General features: G+C 42.3%; 1 protein-coding gene and 1 long non-coding RNA gene across 2 annotated transcripts; both read right to left on the bottom strand.

Annotated features, from left to right (window-relative positions):
- Window positions 1-9,192: 9,192 nt before the first annotated feature.
- Window positions 9,193-10,039, bottom strand: LOC118490358. The gene is made up of 3 exons (XM_035987945.1): window positions 9,916-10,039; window positions 9,601-9,847; window positions 9,193-9,526 (listed from the first exon to the last, which is right to left on the bottom strand). The coding sequence occupies exons 1-3, from the start codon at window positions 10,037-10,039 to the stop codon at window positions 9,193-9,195; spliced, it is 705 nt and encodes a 234-aa protein (XP_035843838.1).
- Window positions 10,040-13,387: 3,348 nt separating this feature from the next.
- Window positions 13,388-14,288, bottom strand: LOC110871467. The gene is made up of 2 exons (XR_002553762.2): window positions 13,949-14,288; window positions 13,388-13,577 (listed from the first exon to the last, which is right to left on the bottom strand). It is a non-coding gene; the product is annotated as an uncharacterized LOC110871467 (long non-coding RNA).
- Window positions 14,289-15,942: the final 1,654 nt, after the last annotated feature.

Genomic DNA, 15,942 nt, shown 5'->3' with positions numbered 1-15,942 from the left:
ATACGATTCACTGTTGTGTTACGCTGTTGCTCATGTTAGTTACCCTAGGGACGACGCCCTTACGTAACCGAGGAGTGTACCTCTTAGCAACCCACTATGTTGTTCAGTTAGTTACCCTAGGGAAACCGCCCTTACGTAACCGAGGAGTGTGCCTCTAAACAACCATAGTGAAACCCAGATAATTAGTACCTAATAGCGCTATCAACTAATTACCCCCATTGCCCTCCAGGCAATAACCAAAACCGATTAAGTTGTTTACCCAATATTTCCCATCCAATGTTTACCAGTTGTCCCAAACCACCGGGACGCATGCTTGAGAAAATGCAATGAACTCACCTGGGGTTGCTCGGTATGATTCACACAGTTCAATTAAGTTATAGAGCGATTAACCACGTCCTACCATAGTTATTATGCGGGTCAGATTCGTATACAAGTAGTGCACGTATGTTCCATACATATTGTAACAGATTGTGCAAATATTCGACATCACAGATTAGCGTAAACAATCACGTAAACAAGCAGAGTCCAAGTATCTGGCCCAATCTGTTGGGCTCGTAACAGTGTGCATGCCCAATAACAAAGTGTACGTGTAAAAGGGCCTCGAGTCGCAACGAAGGAGGTTCCGAGTCGCAACGGGACTCGCAACTGTGGTTCCGGCTTGTCATGGTCCGGTTTCGAGTCGCAACCTGACTCGCAACCGTGGTTTCGGCTCGTGCGGTTTGTGCCGGGAATGTGTGGTCTCGAGTCGCAACGGGACTCGCAACCGTGTGTGGTTTCGAGTCGCAACGGGTGATTCCGACTCGCAATCGGTGTCGCAACGGTGCATGTAACAACTTTCCATGATTACACAGCAACAATCATTCCGTAAATTCAGTAAACATCTATGGCAATTTCACAATTCAGATCAATCACATAATTCAATTCAGAAATTATCCTTATTCATATACGTTCATATCATCATCACCAAGATCATTTAATCAGCAAATATATCAAGCATACTAATCGGATCATTTAACTTTCATGCAACCGGATTCTAGACCAAACATGTGAACAATATTCAATCAATTAACATCATGCAACAGCCGATAAACCATACATTCGGTTCACGAAATCATCATAGTAACAACTAGTCATTATTATCTAACCTCATATGAAACACATCGATCATGATCATTATTATCATACAATCAAAGAACAGCAAACAATAGACACTAACCGTGATGTTTGAATGGGTTGAATGGACCGATGTGTAAAGCTTCGAGTGGGGAGGGGCTGCCGTCGGGTTCCAAGCAAAAACGAGAGAGAGAGAGAGAGAGAGAGAGAAGGTCTAGGGTTTCTTGTGTGAGAATGTTTTTGCCAAAGTGTGTAATGGTTACTAACATCCTAGTGTTATGTGTGTAAGGTATGTGGGCCGAACCCATACATGGGCCGCCCTTATGGTCCGATCACAAAAGAATGCGGCCCCCCCTTGTGTTGGTTGGTTCATGTTGTGCGGTTCGAGTTGAGTAAACACATACGTATTCACATAATACATGTTCAAATAATCATGTCATAACATCATACATTCAATAGTTCAATCATTCAGTAATTCAATCAAGTTCACATTCGTTGCATATAATACAAAGACGGGTTTGAAATACGAGTTGTCACAGTATCCCCAACTAAAAAGAAATTTCGTCCCGAAATTTGGTACACACACACACTGAGAAAGCTAGATAGATTAAAGCAGCTAGATAAGTTAAAGCTAGATAGGTTATATCGTTTGCTGGTTTTCCTGGGGTGTCACATCCTCCCCAACTTGAATGGGAATTTCGTCCCGAAATTCACTAGTTGTGTCAACACTAGGTTCGTTAGGTTTTGACTGGTCTTCGGGGAACAAATGTGGATACTTAAGTTTCATCTGGTCCTCGCGTTCCCACGTGAACTCTGGACCACGTCTTGAGTTCCAACGAACTCTCACAATCGGTATACGGCTGTGTTTGCGAACCTTAACTTCCCGATCCATAATTTCAATTGGTTCCTCGACAAACTGCAATTTGTCATCTATTTTTAGCTCTTGGAATGGTACTACTAGTGTTTCATCGACCAAACACTTCTTTAGCTGTGATACGTGAAATACATCATGGACATTACCCAACTCAGCCGGTAATTCCAACCTGTAGGCCACCTTTCCAATCCGTTCCACAATTTTGAAGGGTCCTACATAACGAGGGTTTAATTTGCCACGTTTCCCAAAACGCACCACACCCTTCCAGGGTGAAACCTTTAACATAACACGGTCATTAACTTCAAATTCCAGTGGTTTACTACGCTTGTCAGCGTAGCTTTTCTGACGATCGCGGGCTGCGGCCATACGATTTCTGATCTGCACGATGCTTTCTGATGCTTCAAGGACAAACTCAGGTCCTGTGATCTGACTATCCCCCAGCTCATGCCAACAGAGAGGTGAACGACATTTCCGTCCGTACAGTGCTTCGAACGGAGCTGCCTTAATACTTGAATGGTAGCTGTTGTTGTAGGAGAATTCTATCAACGGTAGGTGCTTCTCCCATCCTTTTCCAAAGTCGAGTACGCATGCCCGAAGCATATCTTCAAGTGTTTGGATGGTGCGCTCGCTTTGACCATCCGTCTGCGGGTGATAAGCGGTACTCATGTCGAGTTGGGAACCAAACGATTTATGCATTGACTGCCATAACTCTGAAGTGAAACGCGGATCACGGTCTGAAATGATAGAAGTTGGCACTCCATGCCTAGAAACCACTTCCTTAAGATACACTGCTGCCAGCTGAGAAAACTTGTCTGTTTCCTTGATTGCCAGGAAGTGTGCTGATTTCGTGAGGCGATCAACAATCACCCAAATAGTGTCGTTCCCAGCCTGAGTTCTTGGTAGTCCTGTTACTAAATCCATAGCGATCTGCTCCCACTTCCATGTGGGTATTTCTGGTTGCTGCAGTAGACCTGAGGGCTTTTGATGTTCTGCTTTGACTTTAGCACAAGTCAAACATTTGCTGACGTAGGTTGCTATATGAGCCTTCATGCTAGGCCACCAGTACGTAGTTTTTAAGTCATGGTACATCTTATCTGATCCAGGATGTACGGAGTAACGTGACTTGTGTGCCTCTTCCATTACTAGTTCCCGTAAGTTGCCAAAGAATGGGACCCAAATGCGTCCGGTTACGTAGTAAGCACCGTCTCCCTTTTGTTCTAGTCGTTGCCTCGAGCCACGTAAAGCTTCAGCTCGAACGTTCTCTGGTTTCAATGCTTCTAACTGAGCATCCCGTATCTAGGAAGGGAGATTGGACTGAATTGTGAGTTGCAACGCTCGCACACGCCTGGGCGCATTATCCTTTCTGCTGAGGGCGTCAGCTACAACGTTCGCCTTGCCCGGATGATACTTGATGGCACATTCATAATCGTTCAATAACTCCACCCATCGTCGTTGTCGCATATTCAACTCTTTCTGGTCAAAGATGTGCTGGAGACTCCTATGGTCGGTGTAGATGGTGCATTTGGTACCGTACAGATAGTGCCTCCAAATCTTCAACGCAAATACCACCGCTCCTAACTCCAAGTCGTGCGTCGTGTAGTTCTTCTCGTGCACCTTCAGCTGACGAGAAGCATAAGCTATTACCTTCTCGCGTTGCATCAACACGCAACCGAGACCCTGAATTGACGCGTCACAATATACCACAAAATCTTCGGTGCCCTCTGGTAAAGACAAGATCGGTGCACTACAAAGTTTCTGTTTTAACAACTGGAAGGCCTCTTCCTGCTTCGTTCCCCAAGAGTACGCCGTGTTCTTCTGTGTCAGCGAGGTGAGAGGTTGCGTGATTTTCGAGAAGTCTTTAATAAACCTTCGATAATACCCTGCGAGACCGAGAAATTGTCGCACCTCAGACGGAGTCTTTGGTGCCGCCCAATTCTTAACTGCATCCACCTTCGCAGGATCCACGTGTATCCCTTTCTCGTTAACAACATGCCCAAGGAAGTGCACTTCTCGAATCCAAAAGTCGCACTTAGAAAATTTCGCATACAACTGCTCCCTTCTCAAGAGTTCCAAGATGAGACGTAGATGACGCTCGTGATCTTCCTTGTTCTTGGAATAGACTAAGATGTCGTCAATAAACACTATAACAAACTCGTCGAGATATGGATTGCATACGCGGTTCATGAGATCCATGAAAACTGCTGGTGCATTGGTCAATCCAAACGGCATGACCAAAAACTCATAGTGTCCGTAGCGCGTTCGAAAGGCTGTCTTGGGAACATCCTCTTCCCTAACCCTTACCTGGTGATAACCCGACCTTAAGTCGATCTTTGAATAGAAACTCGACCCTTGCAACTGGTCGAACAAGTCGTCGATACGTGGTAACGGATAGCGGTTCTTAATGGTCACCTTGTTGAGCTCTCGATAGTCGATACACATACGGAATGACCCGTCCTTCTTCTTTACGAACAAAACTGGGGCTCCCCAAGGCGAAGAACTGGGTCGAATAAAGCCCCTGTCCAACAACTCCTGCAGTTGATTAGACAGTTCCTGTAACTCTCCTGGCGCTAACCGGTAAGGAGCTCGAGCAATTGGAGCCGCTCCTGGTGGAAGATCAATCTGAAATTCTACTTGACGGTGAGGAGGTAACCCTGGTAGCTCTTCCGGGAATACATCAGCAAATTCCCGTACCACTGGTAGATCCTCGATCTTACCTTCCTCAGACTGAGCGTTGGTAACTAACGCTAACAGTGCAGGATACCCCTTTTGTAGATACTGTTGTGCACGCATGGCCGTGATAATCCCAACCATCGTCCCACTACGATGCCCCTGAACTAACAGTGACTCTCCATCAAGGAGAGGAATACGCACAATCTTCTCTTTACATAGGATTTCTGCTTGGTGCTTAGACAACCAATCCATGCCTACCACTATGTCAAAACTACCGAGCGTAACGGGAAGGAGGTCAATATCAAACACCTGACCCACGAGATCTAGTTTGCACCCGAAAAGGACGTTCGAGGCTTCTATCGTTTTACCATCTGCTAGTTCTACTACCTGTTTAACTTCTAAGGGTGTTGGGGTTATCCCTAATTGCTGACTAAACTCTAGGGACACGTAACTCCAATCGGCACCCGAATCAAATAATACAGAAGCAATACGATTGTTAACAGGAAACGTACCAGTTACAACGTTGCCGTCATTCCTGGCATCCCCTGCTCCAAGCTGAAACACTCTGCCCCGAGCACCATTACCCCCGTTGTTGCCGTTGTTGTTGTTGTTGTTTCCAGCATTGTTGTTATTCGGGCGGTTGTTGTCGTTGGCGTTCTGGTTTAACTGGGGGCAATCCCGCTTAAAGTGGCCCTCATCACCACACTGATAACACCCCTTCCTGAAACCCTGGTTCTGCTGGGGTGGTTGTCCCTGTTGTCTCTGATTCTGCTGGTTTTGTTGCTGCTGGTGTTTGGGTTGTGAGGTTCTACAATCCCTGGCCTCATGGCCTGGCTTGCCACACTTGTTACACGTCCGACCACACGGCCCCCAATGATGATAGCCACATTTGTTACACCGTGGCTTTCTCCCTGCATATGAACCCTGGCTGTGGCCACTTCCCTGGCCTTGATTGACAGAAGACGACTGGCTGATGTTGCGGTTGCTGTTGTCTGGCCTTTTCTGAGTCTGGCCAGCACTGGATGCTTTGTCATAATCACCCCACTTCCGCTTGTTATCATTAGCGGACGCAGTGGCAGTGGGTGTAGCAGCAGTAGCGGCCGAAATACGCGGAGGTAACGAATCGTTTTCCACCTCTTGGTCCACAATTTTATGAGTCAGACGAACGATCTGTGTCAAATCATTGAGATGGGCTGCAGTGACCAAGCTCTTCACACGCGGAGGCAACCCCTTGATGAATAACTCAATTCTCCGAGACATAGGCCGGGACAAGTTCGGGCACATGTCGGCCAGTTCATACGATCGCTTCACATACGCTTCGACTTCAGATCCAACCATCTTCAAGTCGTAGTATTCGTTTTCCAACTTCTGGACTTCATCCCGAGGACAGTACTCCTCCCTGATCAGTTCTTTAAAGTCTTCCCAGGTCGTGGCATTCGCTGCCTCGATGCCCAACAACTGTACCTGGGCGTTCCACCACGTTAGGGCACCATCTGCCAAGGTACCCGCAGCATATTTCACCCTGTCCCCAGCGGGGCAGTTACAGATAGCAAACACAGACTCTGCTTTTTCGAACCATCTTAGGAGTCCCACAGCCCCTTCAGTCCCGGTGAAGGTCTGTGGCTTGCAGTCCATAAACATTTTGAACGTACACGCAGGCTGGTTAGGTTGAGGTTGCGCTTGTTGACCTAAATAACGGGAGGAAACACATTATAGGAATGAAAAGACGTGTACGTGGTATAAGAGTAAAGAGTACTTGGTACATTCCGTACCAACTTGATAGGCTGCTAAAGCCTCAGCCACGCGGGTATTGATTAGGTCATTCAACTCAGCCTGAGTCATGTTGATGTTGCCACGTCCGTGTCCTCGTCCACTCATGTTTCTATAGTTGGGAATAAACCGATTTAGAAATCGAAACGGAACAGGAGTCAAGTATCATACTGATATTCACGTACCACTTAGTTCACACATAGTAAGGCAGAACCCTTCTCACGCTCGATAAGCCTCACTGGGACTTGCATGCACCCCGCGTTATTATTAAGTGTGCACCCATAATAATAAGGCGATTTGCATGTTCATCTCAGAGCCTCTTAGCTTGCGCTCGAAGTTTCCCCCGTTCAAATAACGCAACAGACGGTATTACGGGTCTATGATCTACATGAGTCGAAGGGTAGTGTCACACTATCAAGTCACTATGGTATTATACGTTTCAGTCCATATACGTTGTGAGTGTGTGACTGCTAAGCTAGTAATGTATAAAGTGAGAGAGAAACGAACCTTGCAATCTGGTGCTGAGTGTCATGATCGATTTTCAAAGACGTTCGGTTATATTGTGGTTTTACAAAACGTTTTAAAACCTAGTTCACTATAACCAGTGGCTCTGATACCAACTGTAACACCCCCAAAATCCCACTTGCGGAAATCCCGCGAGGCGTGTTACGCATCAGAGTTCGAGCCACCAATCACATTGAACCAATAGTAAATACTTAAATAGAATATAATATCAAATCCCGAAATACTGTGTAGCGGAAGCATTTAATAAATCGTTTAGCAATTGTTTCATAATACTTAAAACCAAAGTTTCCAATGTAAATAAATCCAAGAGCCTCGATCCATGACCACTCCAGCACTCCCAGATAGCAAGTCCATGTTAATGACCTACAAGCATGCAAACAAGTGTGTCAGACTACGCTGGTGAGTTCAAGGTTTGTACATGAGTTGCGTTACCAGATATATGTTAATACGATTCACTGTTGTGTTACGCTGTTGCTCATGTTAGTTACCCTAGGGACGACGCCCTTACGTAACCGAGGAGTGTGCCTCTTAGCAACCCACTATGTTGTTCAGTTAGTTACCCTAGGGAAACCGCCCTTACGTAACCGAGGAGTGTGCCTCTAAACAACCATAGTGAAACCCAGATAATTAGTACCTAATAGCGCTATCAACTAATTACCCCCATTGCCCTCCAGGCAATAACCAAAACCGATTAAGTTGTTTACCCAATATTTCCCATCCAATGTTTACCAGTTGTCCCAAACCACCGGGACGCATGCTTGAGAAAATGCAATGAACTCACCTGGGGTTGCTCGGTATGATTCACACAGTTCAATTAAGTTATAGAGCGATTAACCACGTCCTACCATAGTTATTATGCGGGTCAGATTCGTATACAAGTAGTGCACGTATGTTCCATACATATTGTAACAGATTGTGCAAATATTCAACATCACAGATTAGCGTAAACAATCACGTAAACAAGCAGAGTCCAAGTATCTGGCCCAATCTGTTGGGCTCGTAACAGTGTGCAGGCCCAATAACAAAGTGTACGTGTAAAAGGGCCTCGAGTCGCAACGAAGGAGGTTCCGAGTCGCAACAGGACTCGCAACTGTGGTTCCGGCTTGTCATGGTCCGGTTTCGAGTCGCAACCTGACTCGCAACCGTGGTTTCGGCTCGTGCGGTTTGTGCCGGGAATGTGTGGTCTCGAGTCGCAACGGGACTCGCAACCGTGTGTGGTTTCGAGTCGCAACGGGTGATTCCGACTCGCAATCGGTGTCGCAACGGTGCATGTAACAACTTTCCATGATTACACAGCAACAATCATTCCGTAAATTCAGTAAACATCTATGGCAATTTCACAATTCAGATCAATCACATAATTCAATTCAGAAATTATCCTTATTCATATACGTTCATATCATCATCACCAAGATCATTTAATCAGCAAATATATCAAGCATACTAATCGGATCATTTAACTTTCATGCAACCGGATTCTAGACCAAACATGTGAACAATATTCAATCAATTAACATCATGCAACAGCCGATAAACCATACATTCGGTTCACGAAATCATCATAGTAACAGCTAGTCATTATTATCTAACCTCATATGAAACACATCGATCATGATCATTATTATCATACAATCAAAGAACAGCAAACAATAGACACTAACCGTGATGTTTGAATGGGTTGAATGGACCGATGTGTAAAGCTTCGAGTGGGGAGGGGCTGCCGTCGGGTTCCAAGCAAAAACGAGAGAGAGAGAGAGAGAGAGAGAGACGGTCTAGGGTTTCTTGTGTGAGAATGTTTTTGCCAAAGTGTGTAAAGGTTACTAACATCCTAGTGTTATGTGTGTAAGGTATGTGGGCCGAACCCATACATGGGCCGCCCTTATGGTCCGATCACAAAAGAATGCGGCCCCCCCTTGTGTTGGTTGGTTCATGTTGTGCGGTTCGAGTTGAGTAAACACATACGTATTCACATAATACATGTTCAAATAATCATGTCATAACATCATACATTCAATAGTTCAATCATTCAGTAATTCAATCAAGTTCACATTCGTTGCATATAATATAAAGACGGGTTTGAAATACGAGTTGTCACACGTTCGATGTCTTTTCTTGCAGCTTCTTGACGCTTGGCGAATTTTTTCCTTTTTTCGTCCTCGGGATATGGAATAGTCTTTACAATTGTAGACCAAGACGGATATATTCCGTCAGCAAGATAATACCTACGTCTATACTCAACCCTAGAAATTGTAAAACGGGTGTCCGGACCGGTTCCATTCGACATCGGTAAAGATCGCCGATTGGTATAACACGTTGAGGTCGTTGAGTGAACCAGGGAGACCAAAGAAAGAATGCCATATCCACAAATCTTGTGATGCCACGGCTTCAAGTATCAAGGTTGGATGCCCGTAATCACCTCGCGTATATTGGCCGCGCCACGCAGTCGGGCAGTTATGCCACGCCCAATGCATACAATCAATACTACCAAGCATTCCCGGAAACCCGTGCCGTGCTTCATAAGCTTGGTACAACTGCTGAACATCATACGAGTTTGGTTTACGCAAATATTTTTTGCTATACAGTTTCACCACATTATGGCAAACCGATACAAGCATTCCCGCGTAGTTCTTGCCGACATTTGTAAGTACTCGTCCAAAGCGTCGGCCACTGTCCCGTACGCCAGTTGGCGAATGGCCGCAGTACACTTTTGTAACGTGGTGAACCCTTCATAATTTCGAGCATCAGGTCGTTGCGTGAAAAACGGGTCTAGCCCCGCCAAATCATTAGCAATCCGTGTGAATAACCGGCGACTCATTCGGAACCTGCATCTGAAAATCTCGTCATTGTAAAGTGGTTCATCCGAAAAATAATCGTTCACCAATTTCTCGTGCGCTCCTGTCATAAAAAGTATATAAATACGAGGAAATAAGGAATAAGGATAATAAAATTTTTTAATGATAAACCTTGGCGGTCTCTGTTAATCCGTATTCGTCTTGTAATAATGTTTTCAGACGAGACGTCTTCCTCTTCCTCTTCCTCTTTAATAAGAATCTGCCCCGTCCGTAGCACAGCGTTTGCGAAAAACATCTCCTCTTCGTCATCCGAAGACGAGGACCACCAAGAATTAGATGGAATTGTGGATTAAAAGATAATTTTTTTTATAAAAGTGGGGAGAAAATGGTATAAAAGTGAGAGGGTTTTGGGTTTAAAGTGGGGAAATATGGTGAAAATGGGTGTGTTTTATAGAAAAATGGATTTTTTTTTAAATTAATTATAGCCGTTCAACGGCTCTTTTTTGAATTGTGTAGGTCCGTCCTCCCCGGCTGTGGGGAGTCATTTATGCCGAGCCGAGTCTAGGGGGCGGTGTAGGGGACCGACGCCGGCCTAGCCGGGCCTCAGCCGGCCCCATGCCCTTGAGTCTTACAAGCCTTCCACATACGCAACCAAGTGAGAAATCGGATTTATAAATGTATTGTATTTAATGAAATTAGAATTATTGTATATTGAATGTTTGCCGTACATAAAGGACAACTGGGGAGTACAGTACACGTGCACAGCTGGAGTCAATAAATAGTACAAAGCCTTGTTTGTTGTCAATGTGCAGTGAAGTGAAAAATAAATAAAAAACAAACCCTGACTTTTGGATCCGTGTCGGCAACGTTGGTCAACGTTACATTCTCTGCCCTCGTATAGAAACAAAATATAACACTTCATCTTATGTATCTATTTAAACTAAACAGGAAGCATGATTAACATATTTATATATTTATATTAGGGGCTGTTTGTTTACCTTTTAATGGGACTTTTATTGTTTCAGATATCTTACTGGTTCAGCACTTAATGGTTCAGACTGTTTGTTTTATGAGCAAATGTCTGAATGGTTCTGACATTTGTCTCTGAATGGTTAAACATTATACTGAGTCTGAATGGTTAAGACCTCTAATTTGAATTGATTAGACATTTGCCTCTGAACGGTTACGCATTATACTGGCTCTAATTGTTCAGACCTCTTACTGGTTCAGCACTTAACCATTCAGAAGTTGCCAAACGGCCAGTGTTAAATACATACTTTAATGAGGCTCTTAATGGTTCTGACCTCTTACTGGTTCAGCACTTAATAGTTCAGACTGTTTGTTTTGCGAGCAGATGCCTGAAGGTTCAGATATTTGCCTCTGAATGGTTAAGTATTATACTGAGTCTGAATGGTTAAGACCTTTAATCTGAATTGGTCAGACATTTGCCTCTGAACAGTTAAGTATTATACTGAGTCTGAATGGTTCAGATCTCTTATTAGTTCAGCACTTAATGGTTCAGATCTCTTACTGATTCAGCACTTAACCATCAGATGTTGCCAAACAACCCCTAAGCCAGAGAAAATCTTGAAGGAACTAAAGGCAAATACGTTCGTTTGGATAAAAAAAAGAACGATGTTTAATCTTCTAAAATGAAAAGATTGGTGTAAATTCAACATTAAATATTAGATTGTAACATGTAATGTTGCTCCCCCAAGTCTAGTGTGGGGTGGTGGTGTTAATAAAAACTTTCCTTTCCCGTCCAAGAAATTAAAAGAGTGTTTATATGTTTATTAGAACATTAAAGGATAAATAAAATATAGATTTTGTTTGTTTTAATAATGCGAATACACAGTTGTGGAAGCATATGTATGAAAACTAAATTAACAAACACTAAAAAATAACATTTTATCTTTGGTTTTAACTTGGGTGTGAATTTTTTTATTGATTTTATAAAGTAATAAGAAATAGATGGTAAAAAAAAACTAAATTAATAAACTTTAAAAAAGATTTTCACAATTGAATGTAACTTTTTTTTAATTTATAAATATACATATGACAACTTAGTAAATTATAATTCCGATTTTGGTTTTTCCTCTTATTTATTCTTGAATTGCAATAACAAAAATTATCAGTATTTTGGCACATTAAGTGTGTCATTTCACTATCATGCATTTAACTGCATTTAGTTCTAGTTCAATGAATCAACGTAAATTGTATTCCATATATAATATTTGTGTAACAATTGAATATAACTTTTTTTTAATCCAAGTAAATCAAAGTAAATTACTTCCGGTCTTGTGTAACAATCCTGTGATTACGCGTTTTGATTCTGTCCAAACTGTGTGATACGAGCATTGTTAGCAGGGTTAGAGTCTGATCGTTTTAGGCTTTCTTGATTCTGTTTCGGTGAGACTCTCTTGGATAAGTCCGGATTTTGATTGCTTAGTAGGTCTGTGATTGATCGCGGCTATCTTCGATAGTTTAGCTTGATTGATACGAATCCTGTTAACCTCTTATAGATCTGTGATTTGTGGACAAGAGATGGGAGGCCAATACTACCGGTATAGTGGGAGGCCAATAACTACGTTTTACGTAACAAATGTGCCCGAAGGTACGACGAAGTCCCTCCTGTGGAAAGCTTTTCTCCCATATGGGAGGGTGAAGGATGCCTATGTGGTGGAAAAAAGGGATGCGAGGGGTAACTGGTTTGGATTTGTTCGATATGAAGGAGTTTAGAATATGGAAGAGGTGTTGAAGAGGATGAATAGTGTGAGGGTTTTCGAGGCTAAGGTATCGGCGAACGTAGCTAGGTTTGGCAAGGACAACCGTAGGTTCTCGCAAAAACAAAACAATGGCTATGGGATGAATCAGGTACCTAGGGTGCATGCTGAATAGGCTCTTAGACAGACGGTTCAGAATCTCATAAACATGCAACGAAAAAAACTGTTAAATCATGGGGTGAATCTGGATAAGGGTAGAGATGGGAGAACGTATGCAGAGGCAACTGGGGGTTTTGACGACCATAAACCAAAGCAGAGGATTTCGGTGTATGCAAAGGAAAGAATAGCTCTGTATCTAGACCACTTCATGATGCGATCTGTGATTATAGAGCTCATTGACATGAATGGGATTCCAAAGATTAGTCCTATGTTGATTGAATGGGTTTATCTGGAGAACCCGGTGTCATAACTGGGTGGGCTAAAATGTCTTATTGTGTTCAAAGAAAAGAAGATGGTGGTGGAGTTTATCGGAAGAAAGTCGGAGGTTTGGGGCGGACTCTGCTCATCGATCATCTTGTGGGCAGGACAGGACATAGCTTTTGATAGATTGGCACGGATAAAAATCACCAGAATTCCCATGCACTTACGTGACAACGACCTCTTTGATCAGATCGGGAATAAGTTTGGTCGGGTAGTGGATAAATCGACATTTACATGGGAATCGGTTAATAACTCAGACGGTTTCTGCGGTATCCTAACGTCGAACAGGTCAAGAATTGAGGAGGAGATTGAGGTTGTGTCACTACCCCCGACCACACCCTGGATGGGAGCCGTGAACAGTCGAGTGGTACCGGTGGTTATTTTGAAAATATTGCAGCGGAGAATTTAATCAGGAACATGAGTTAGGAAAAATATCAGAGTTTTGAAACACCGGATTTTATTTATTACACAGATGGGAATAAACCCATCTTTTACAAAGGTAGCTTTAGTATGAGATAAACCCGGATATATAAACAACGTTTCTTAATTTAGTTTAATTGATAAAATAAGCCACTTCTTTAAGCCTTTTGGTGTCGTATCACAACTCTTATTCCAATCTACTATAATCACCTGAAACGCATTTTAAAAACATTTGGTCAGCAGGAAATACTGGTGAGTTCATTCAGTTTTACAAGAACACATTTGTTATAATTTACAGTATCAAGAGCGATTACAATGTTTATATCAACCAATTACCCCAAATCAGTATTTGTCACTCGACCGGATCTGTGACTATGGTCATATCACATATTGGCTACCCGTTGTCCAATGGTGAAACTTATCAAGTAGTGTATACAAAACCCCACATACCGGCAGTAATTGTAGATTACAAAGACTTAATCACTGTAATTATAACTTTGAAAACACGTAGGGTTTTGAAAGTAATTTGATAAAAACAGAATGACTCACAAAAAGGGTTTACAAAAAGAGAATATACTCACCTTGTAGGTCTTATAGTCTTTATTTAACAGGCCTCCTGATTCTAAGTCTTCTGATAATTAAGCATCTACTTTAGAGTTCTGAATCTTCTGATGATTGAACATCTTGTTTGATTGTAAGTGTATAGTTTGGAGTTTTCTGATAGTTAAACATTTAGTTTAACAGAGTGGAATACGTATTAGTGTTAAACCAAATCAAACCTAACGATGGTCACGAGATCAGAACCTTAACAAAATTCAACAAAGTATAGTCTTATTTAGACAGCACTTTGGCATTCGTTAGTTAGTTCTCGGATCGATCGGATAGAATATCGTATCGGTGATTATTGGTTAGAACACCAACGTATAGAGAGAAAAAGAAAAGAAATGAGCAAGGAAGAATGAAATCCTAGGCTCCTATTTATAGGTAAGAAACATGCATTTCTAGGAAGTTTCCTATATACTTTCTAGGAAATTACATATACATTTTCTAGGAAGCTTCATATATATCTTTCTTACACCTTCCTTACACCTTCCTTAGAAAATTCATATCCCTATACACTTTCCTTGCACCTTTCTTAAATAATTCCTATCTTTATGCACTTTCCTTGCACCTTCCTTAGATAATTCCTATCCATATGCACCTCCTTACACCTTCCTTATATGTATCTATCCCATATATATACCTTGTTGTTTAAACTTAACTGTTAACTAATTAATTTACTTTAACCGTTTAATTAAGTAACCTTCTTAGCTGATTAATTAATTAACTATTTAACTGATTAACTTACTTAGCTGTTTATTTGATTAATCTACCTTAACTGTTTAATTACATAATTTACTTAGCCGATTAATTAACTTAATTAGTAGATTAATTAACTTACTTAGCTTGCTTAACTTGTTGGTGCATATGTCTGTCGACTTCGTCTTGTATCGAGTCATGTAATAGAATTGATAGACCAGGACACGTAGTACGAGAAAAACGGGAAACAGGGACGAACCAGCAGTTTCACACGAAGTGGCCAGTTCGTGCGAACTGGACATGTGTGGTTCGTGCGACCTAGACATGTGTGGTTCGTGCGACCTGGCTGTCCCTATATATAGTGGGTCTTGGTTCTCTCATTTGTAACTTCTGATTCCGGTAGCGAAGCTCCGCCGAAGTGTCGCCAAGCTTGTAAAACGTTCTGAAATCAATACAATCGACATTTAATCTACTTCTAAGTGCATATCAAGCTGAATGAAGATCAAGTCAATGAATTCCGCCTATGATTTGGTCTAGAACTCTTCTGATCGACTCGTTTTGATCGATTTAACGATCCTACAAGTGGTATCAGAGCTCAGGAGGAAGAGTTCTTACCATTTCAGCTTGTTTTCATCAAAAACAACTTCTTTCTACTCATTTTCTACATTTTTTCTTCAAAATTTCAATGAATCTACGGTTAAAATGACCTGATGTTCACATATAACACGTAAAACACTGTTTTAATCAATCCTTGAAAAAATCAGCACCTAATTCGACCTAAAACATGATAAAATTGACCAAATCGTGTGAAAAACATGTCAGTTTGTTCGAAAATTCTCTAGATCGTGTGAAATATAGTCAGGTCGCACGAGTTGAAAAGTCCAGGTCGTACGGATTGGTTCAGATCGCTTGAAAAAGTAACTCAGTCCGCACGGTTTGGGCCAGATCGCACGAGTTGATCAATTCGCTTGAAACAACACCAGATCGCATGGATTGAACATTTCAGGTCGCACGAACTAGGTCCAGATCGTCTGAAGTTGCTCAGGTCGTGTGAACGTTTAACCAGGTCATTTGAGATTAGTCAGTTCGTTTGAGTTAGTTCGTTTGAACCTCCAGTTCGTTTGAAATTCTGATTGTGTAAAACATTTTCATCAAAACATGGACAACGAGTTTTACAACGCTTTTGCTACTGCCCCGGGTACTCCTGTTACCGTTGCTCAGAGTGTGACTATGGAAAATGAAACGAGAACGCTACAGAAACCTCCAAAGCTGATGA

This window comes from Helianthus annuus, chromosome 3 (genome assembly GCF_002127325.2).
Source record: "Helianthus annuus cultivar XRQ/B chromosome 3, HanXRQr2.0-SUNRISE, whole genome shotgun sequence".
NCBI lineage: Eukaryota > Viridiplantae > Streptophyta > Magnoliopsida > Asterales > Asteraceae > Helianthus > Helianthus annuus.
The sequence above is the reverse complement of the archived record's forward strand: the minus strand, read 5'-3'. Positions and strand labels throughout refer to the sequence as shown.

Excerpts from the sequence above, each read along its gene's own strand:
- LOC118490358 (XM_035987945.1), bottom strand. The coding sequence starts at position 10,039 with ATGTTTTTCGCAAACGCTGTGCTACGGACGGGGCAGATTCTTATTAAA. Across the intron at positions 9,848-9,915 it reads GATTAACAGAGACCGCCAAG|GAGCGCACGAGAAATTGGTG; the intron begins GTTTATCATTAA and ends TTTTTATGACAG. Across the intron at positions 9,527-9,600 it reads GTGGCCGACGCTTTGGACGA|CAAAAAATATTTGCGTAAAC; the intron begins GTACTTACAAAT and ends GAAACTGTATAG.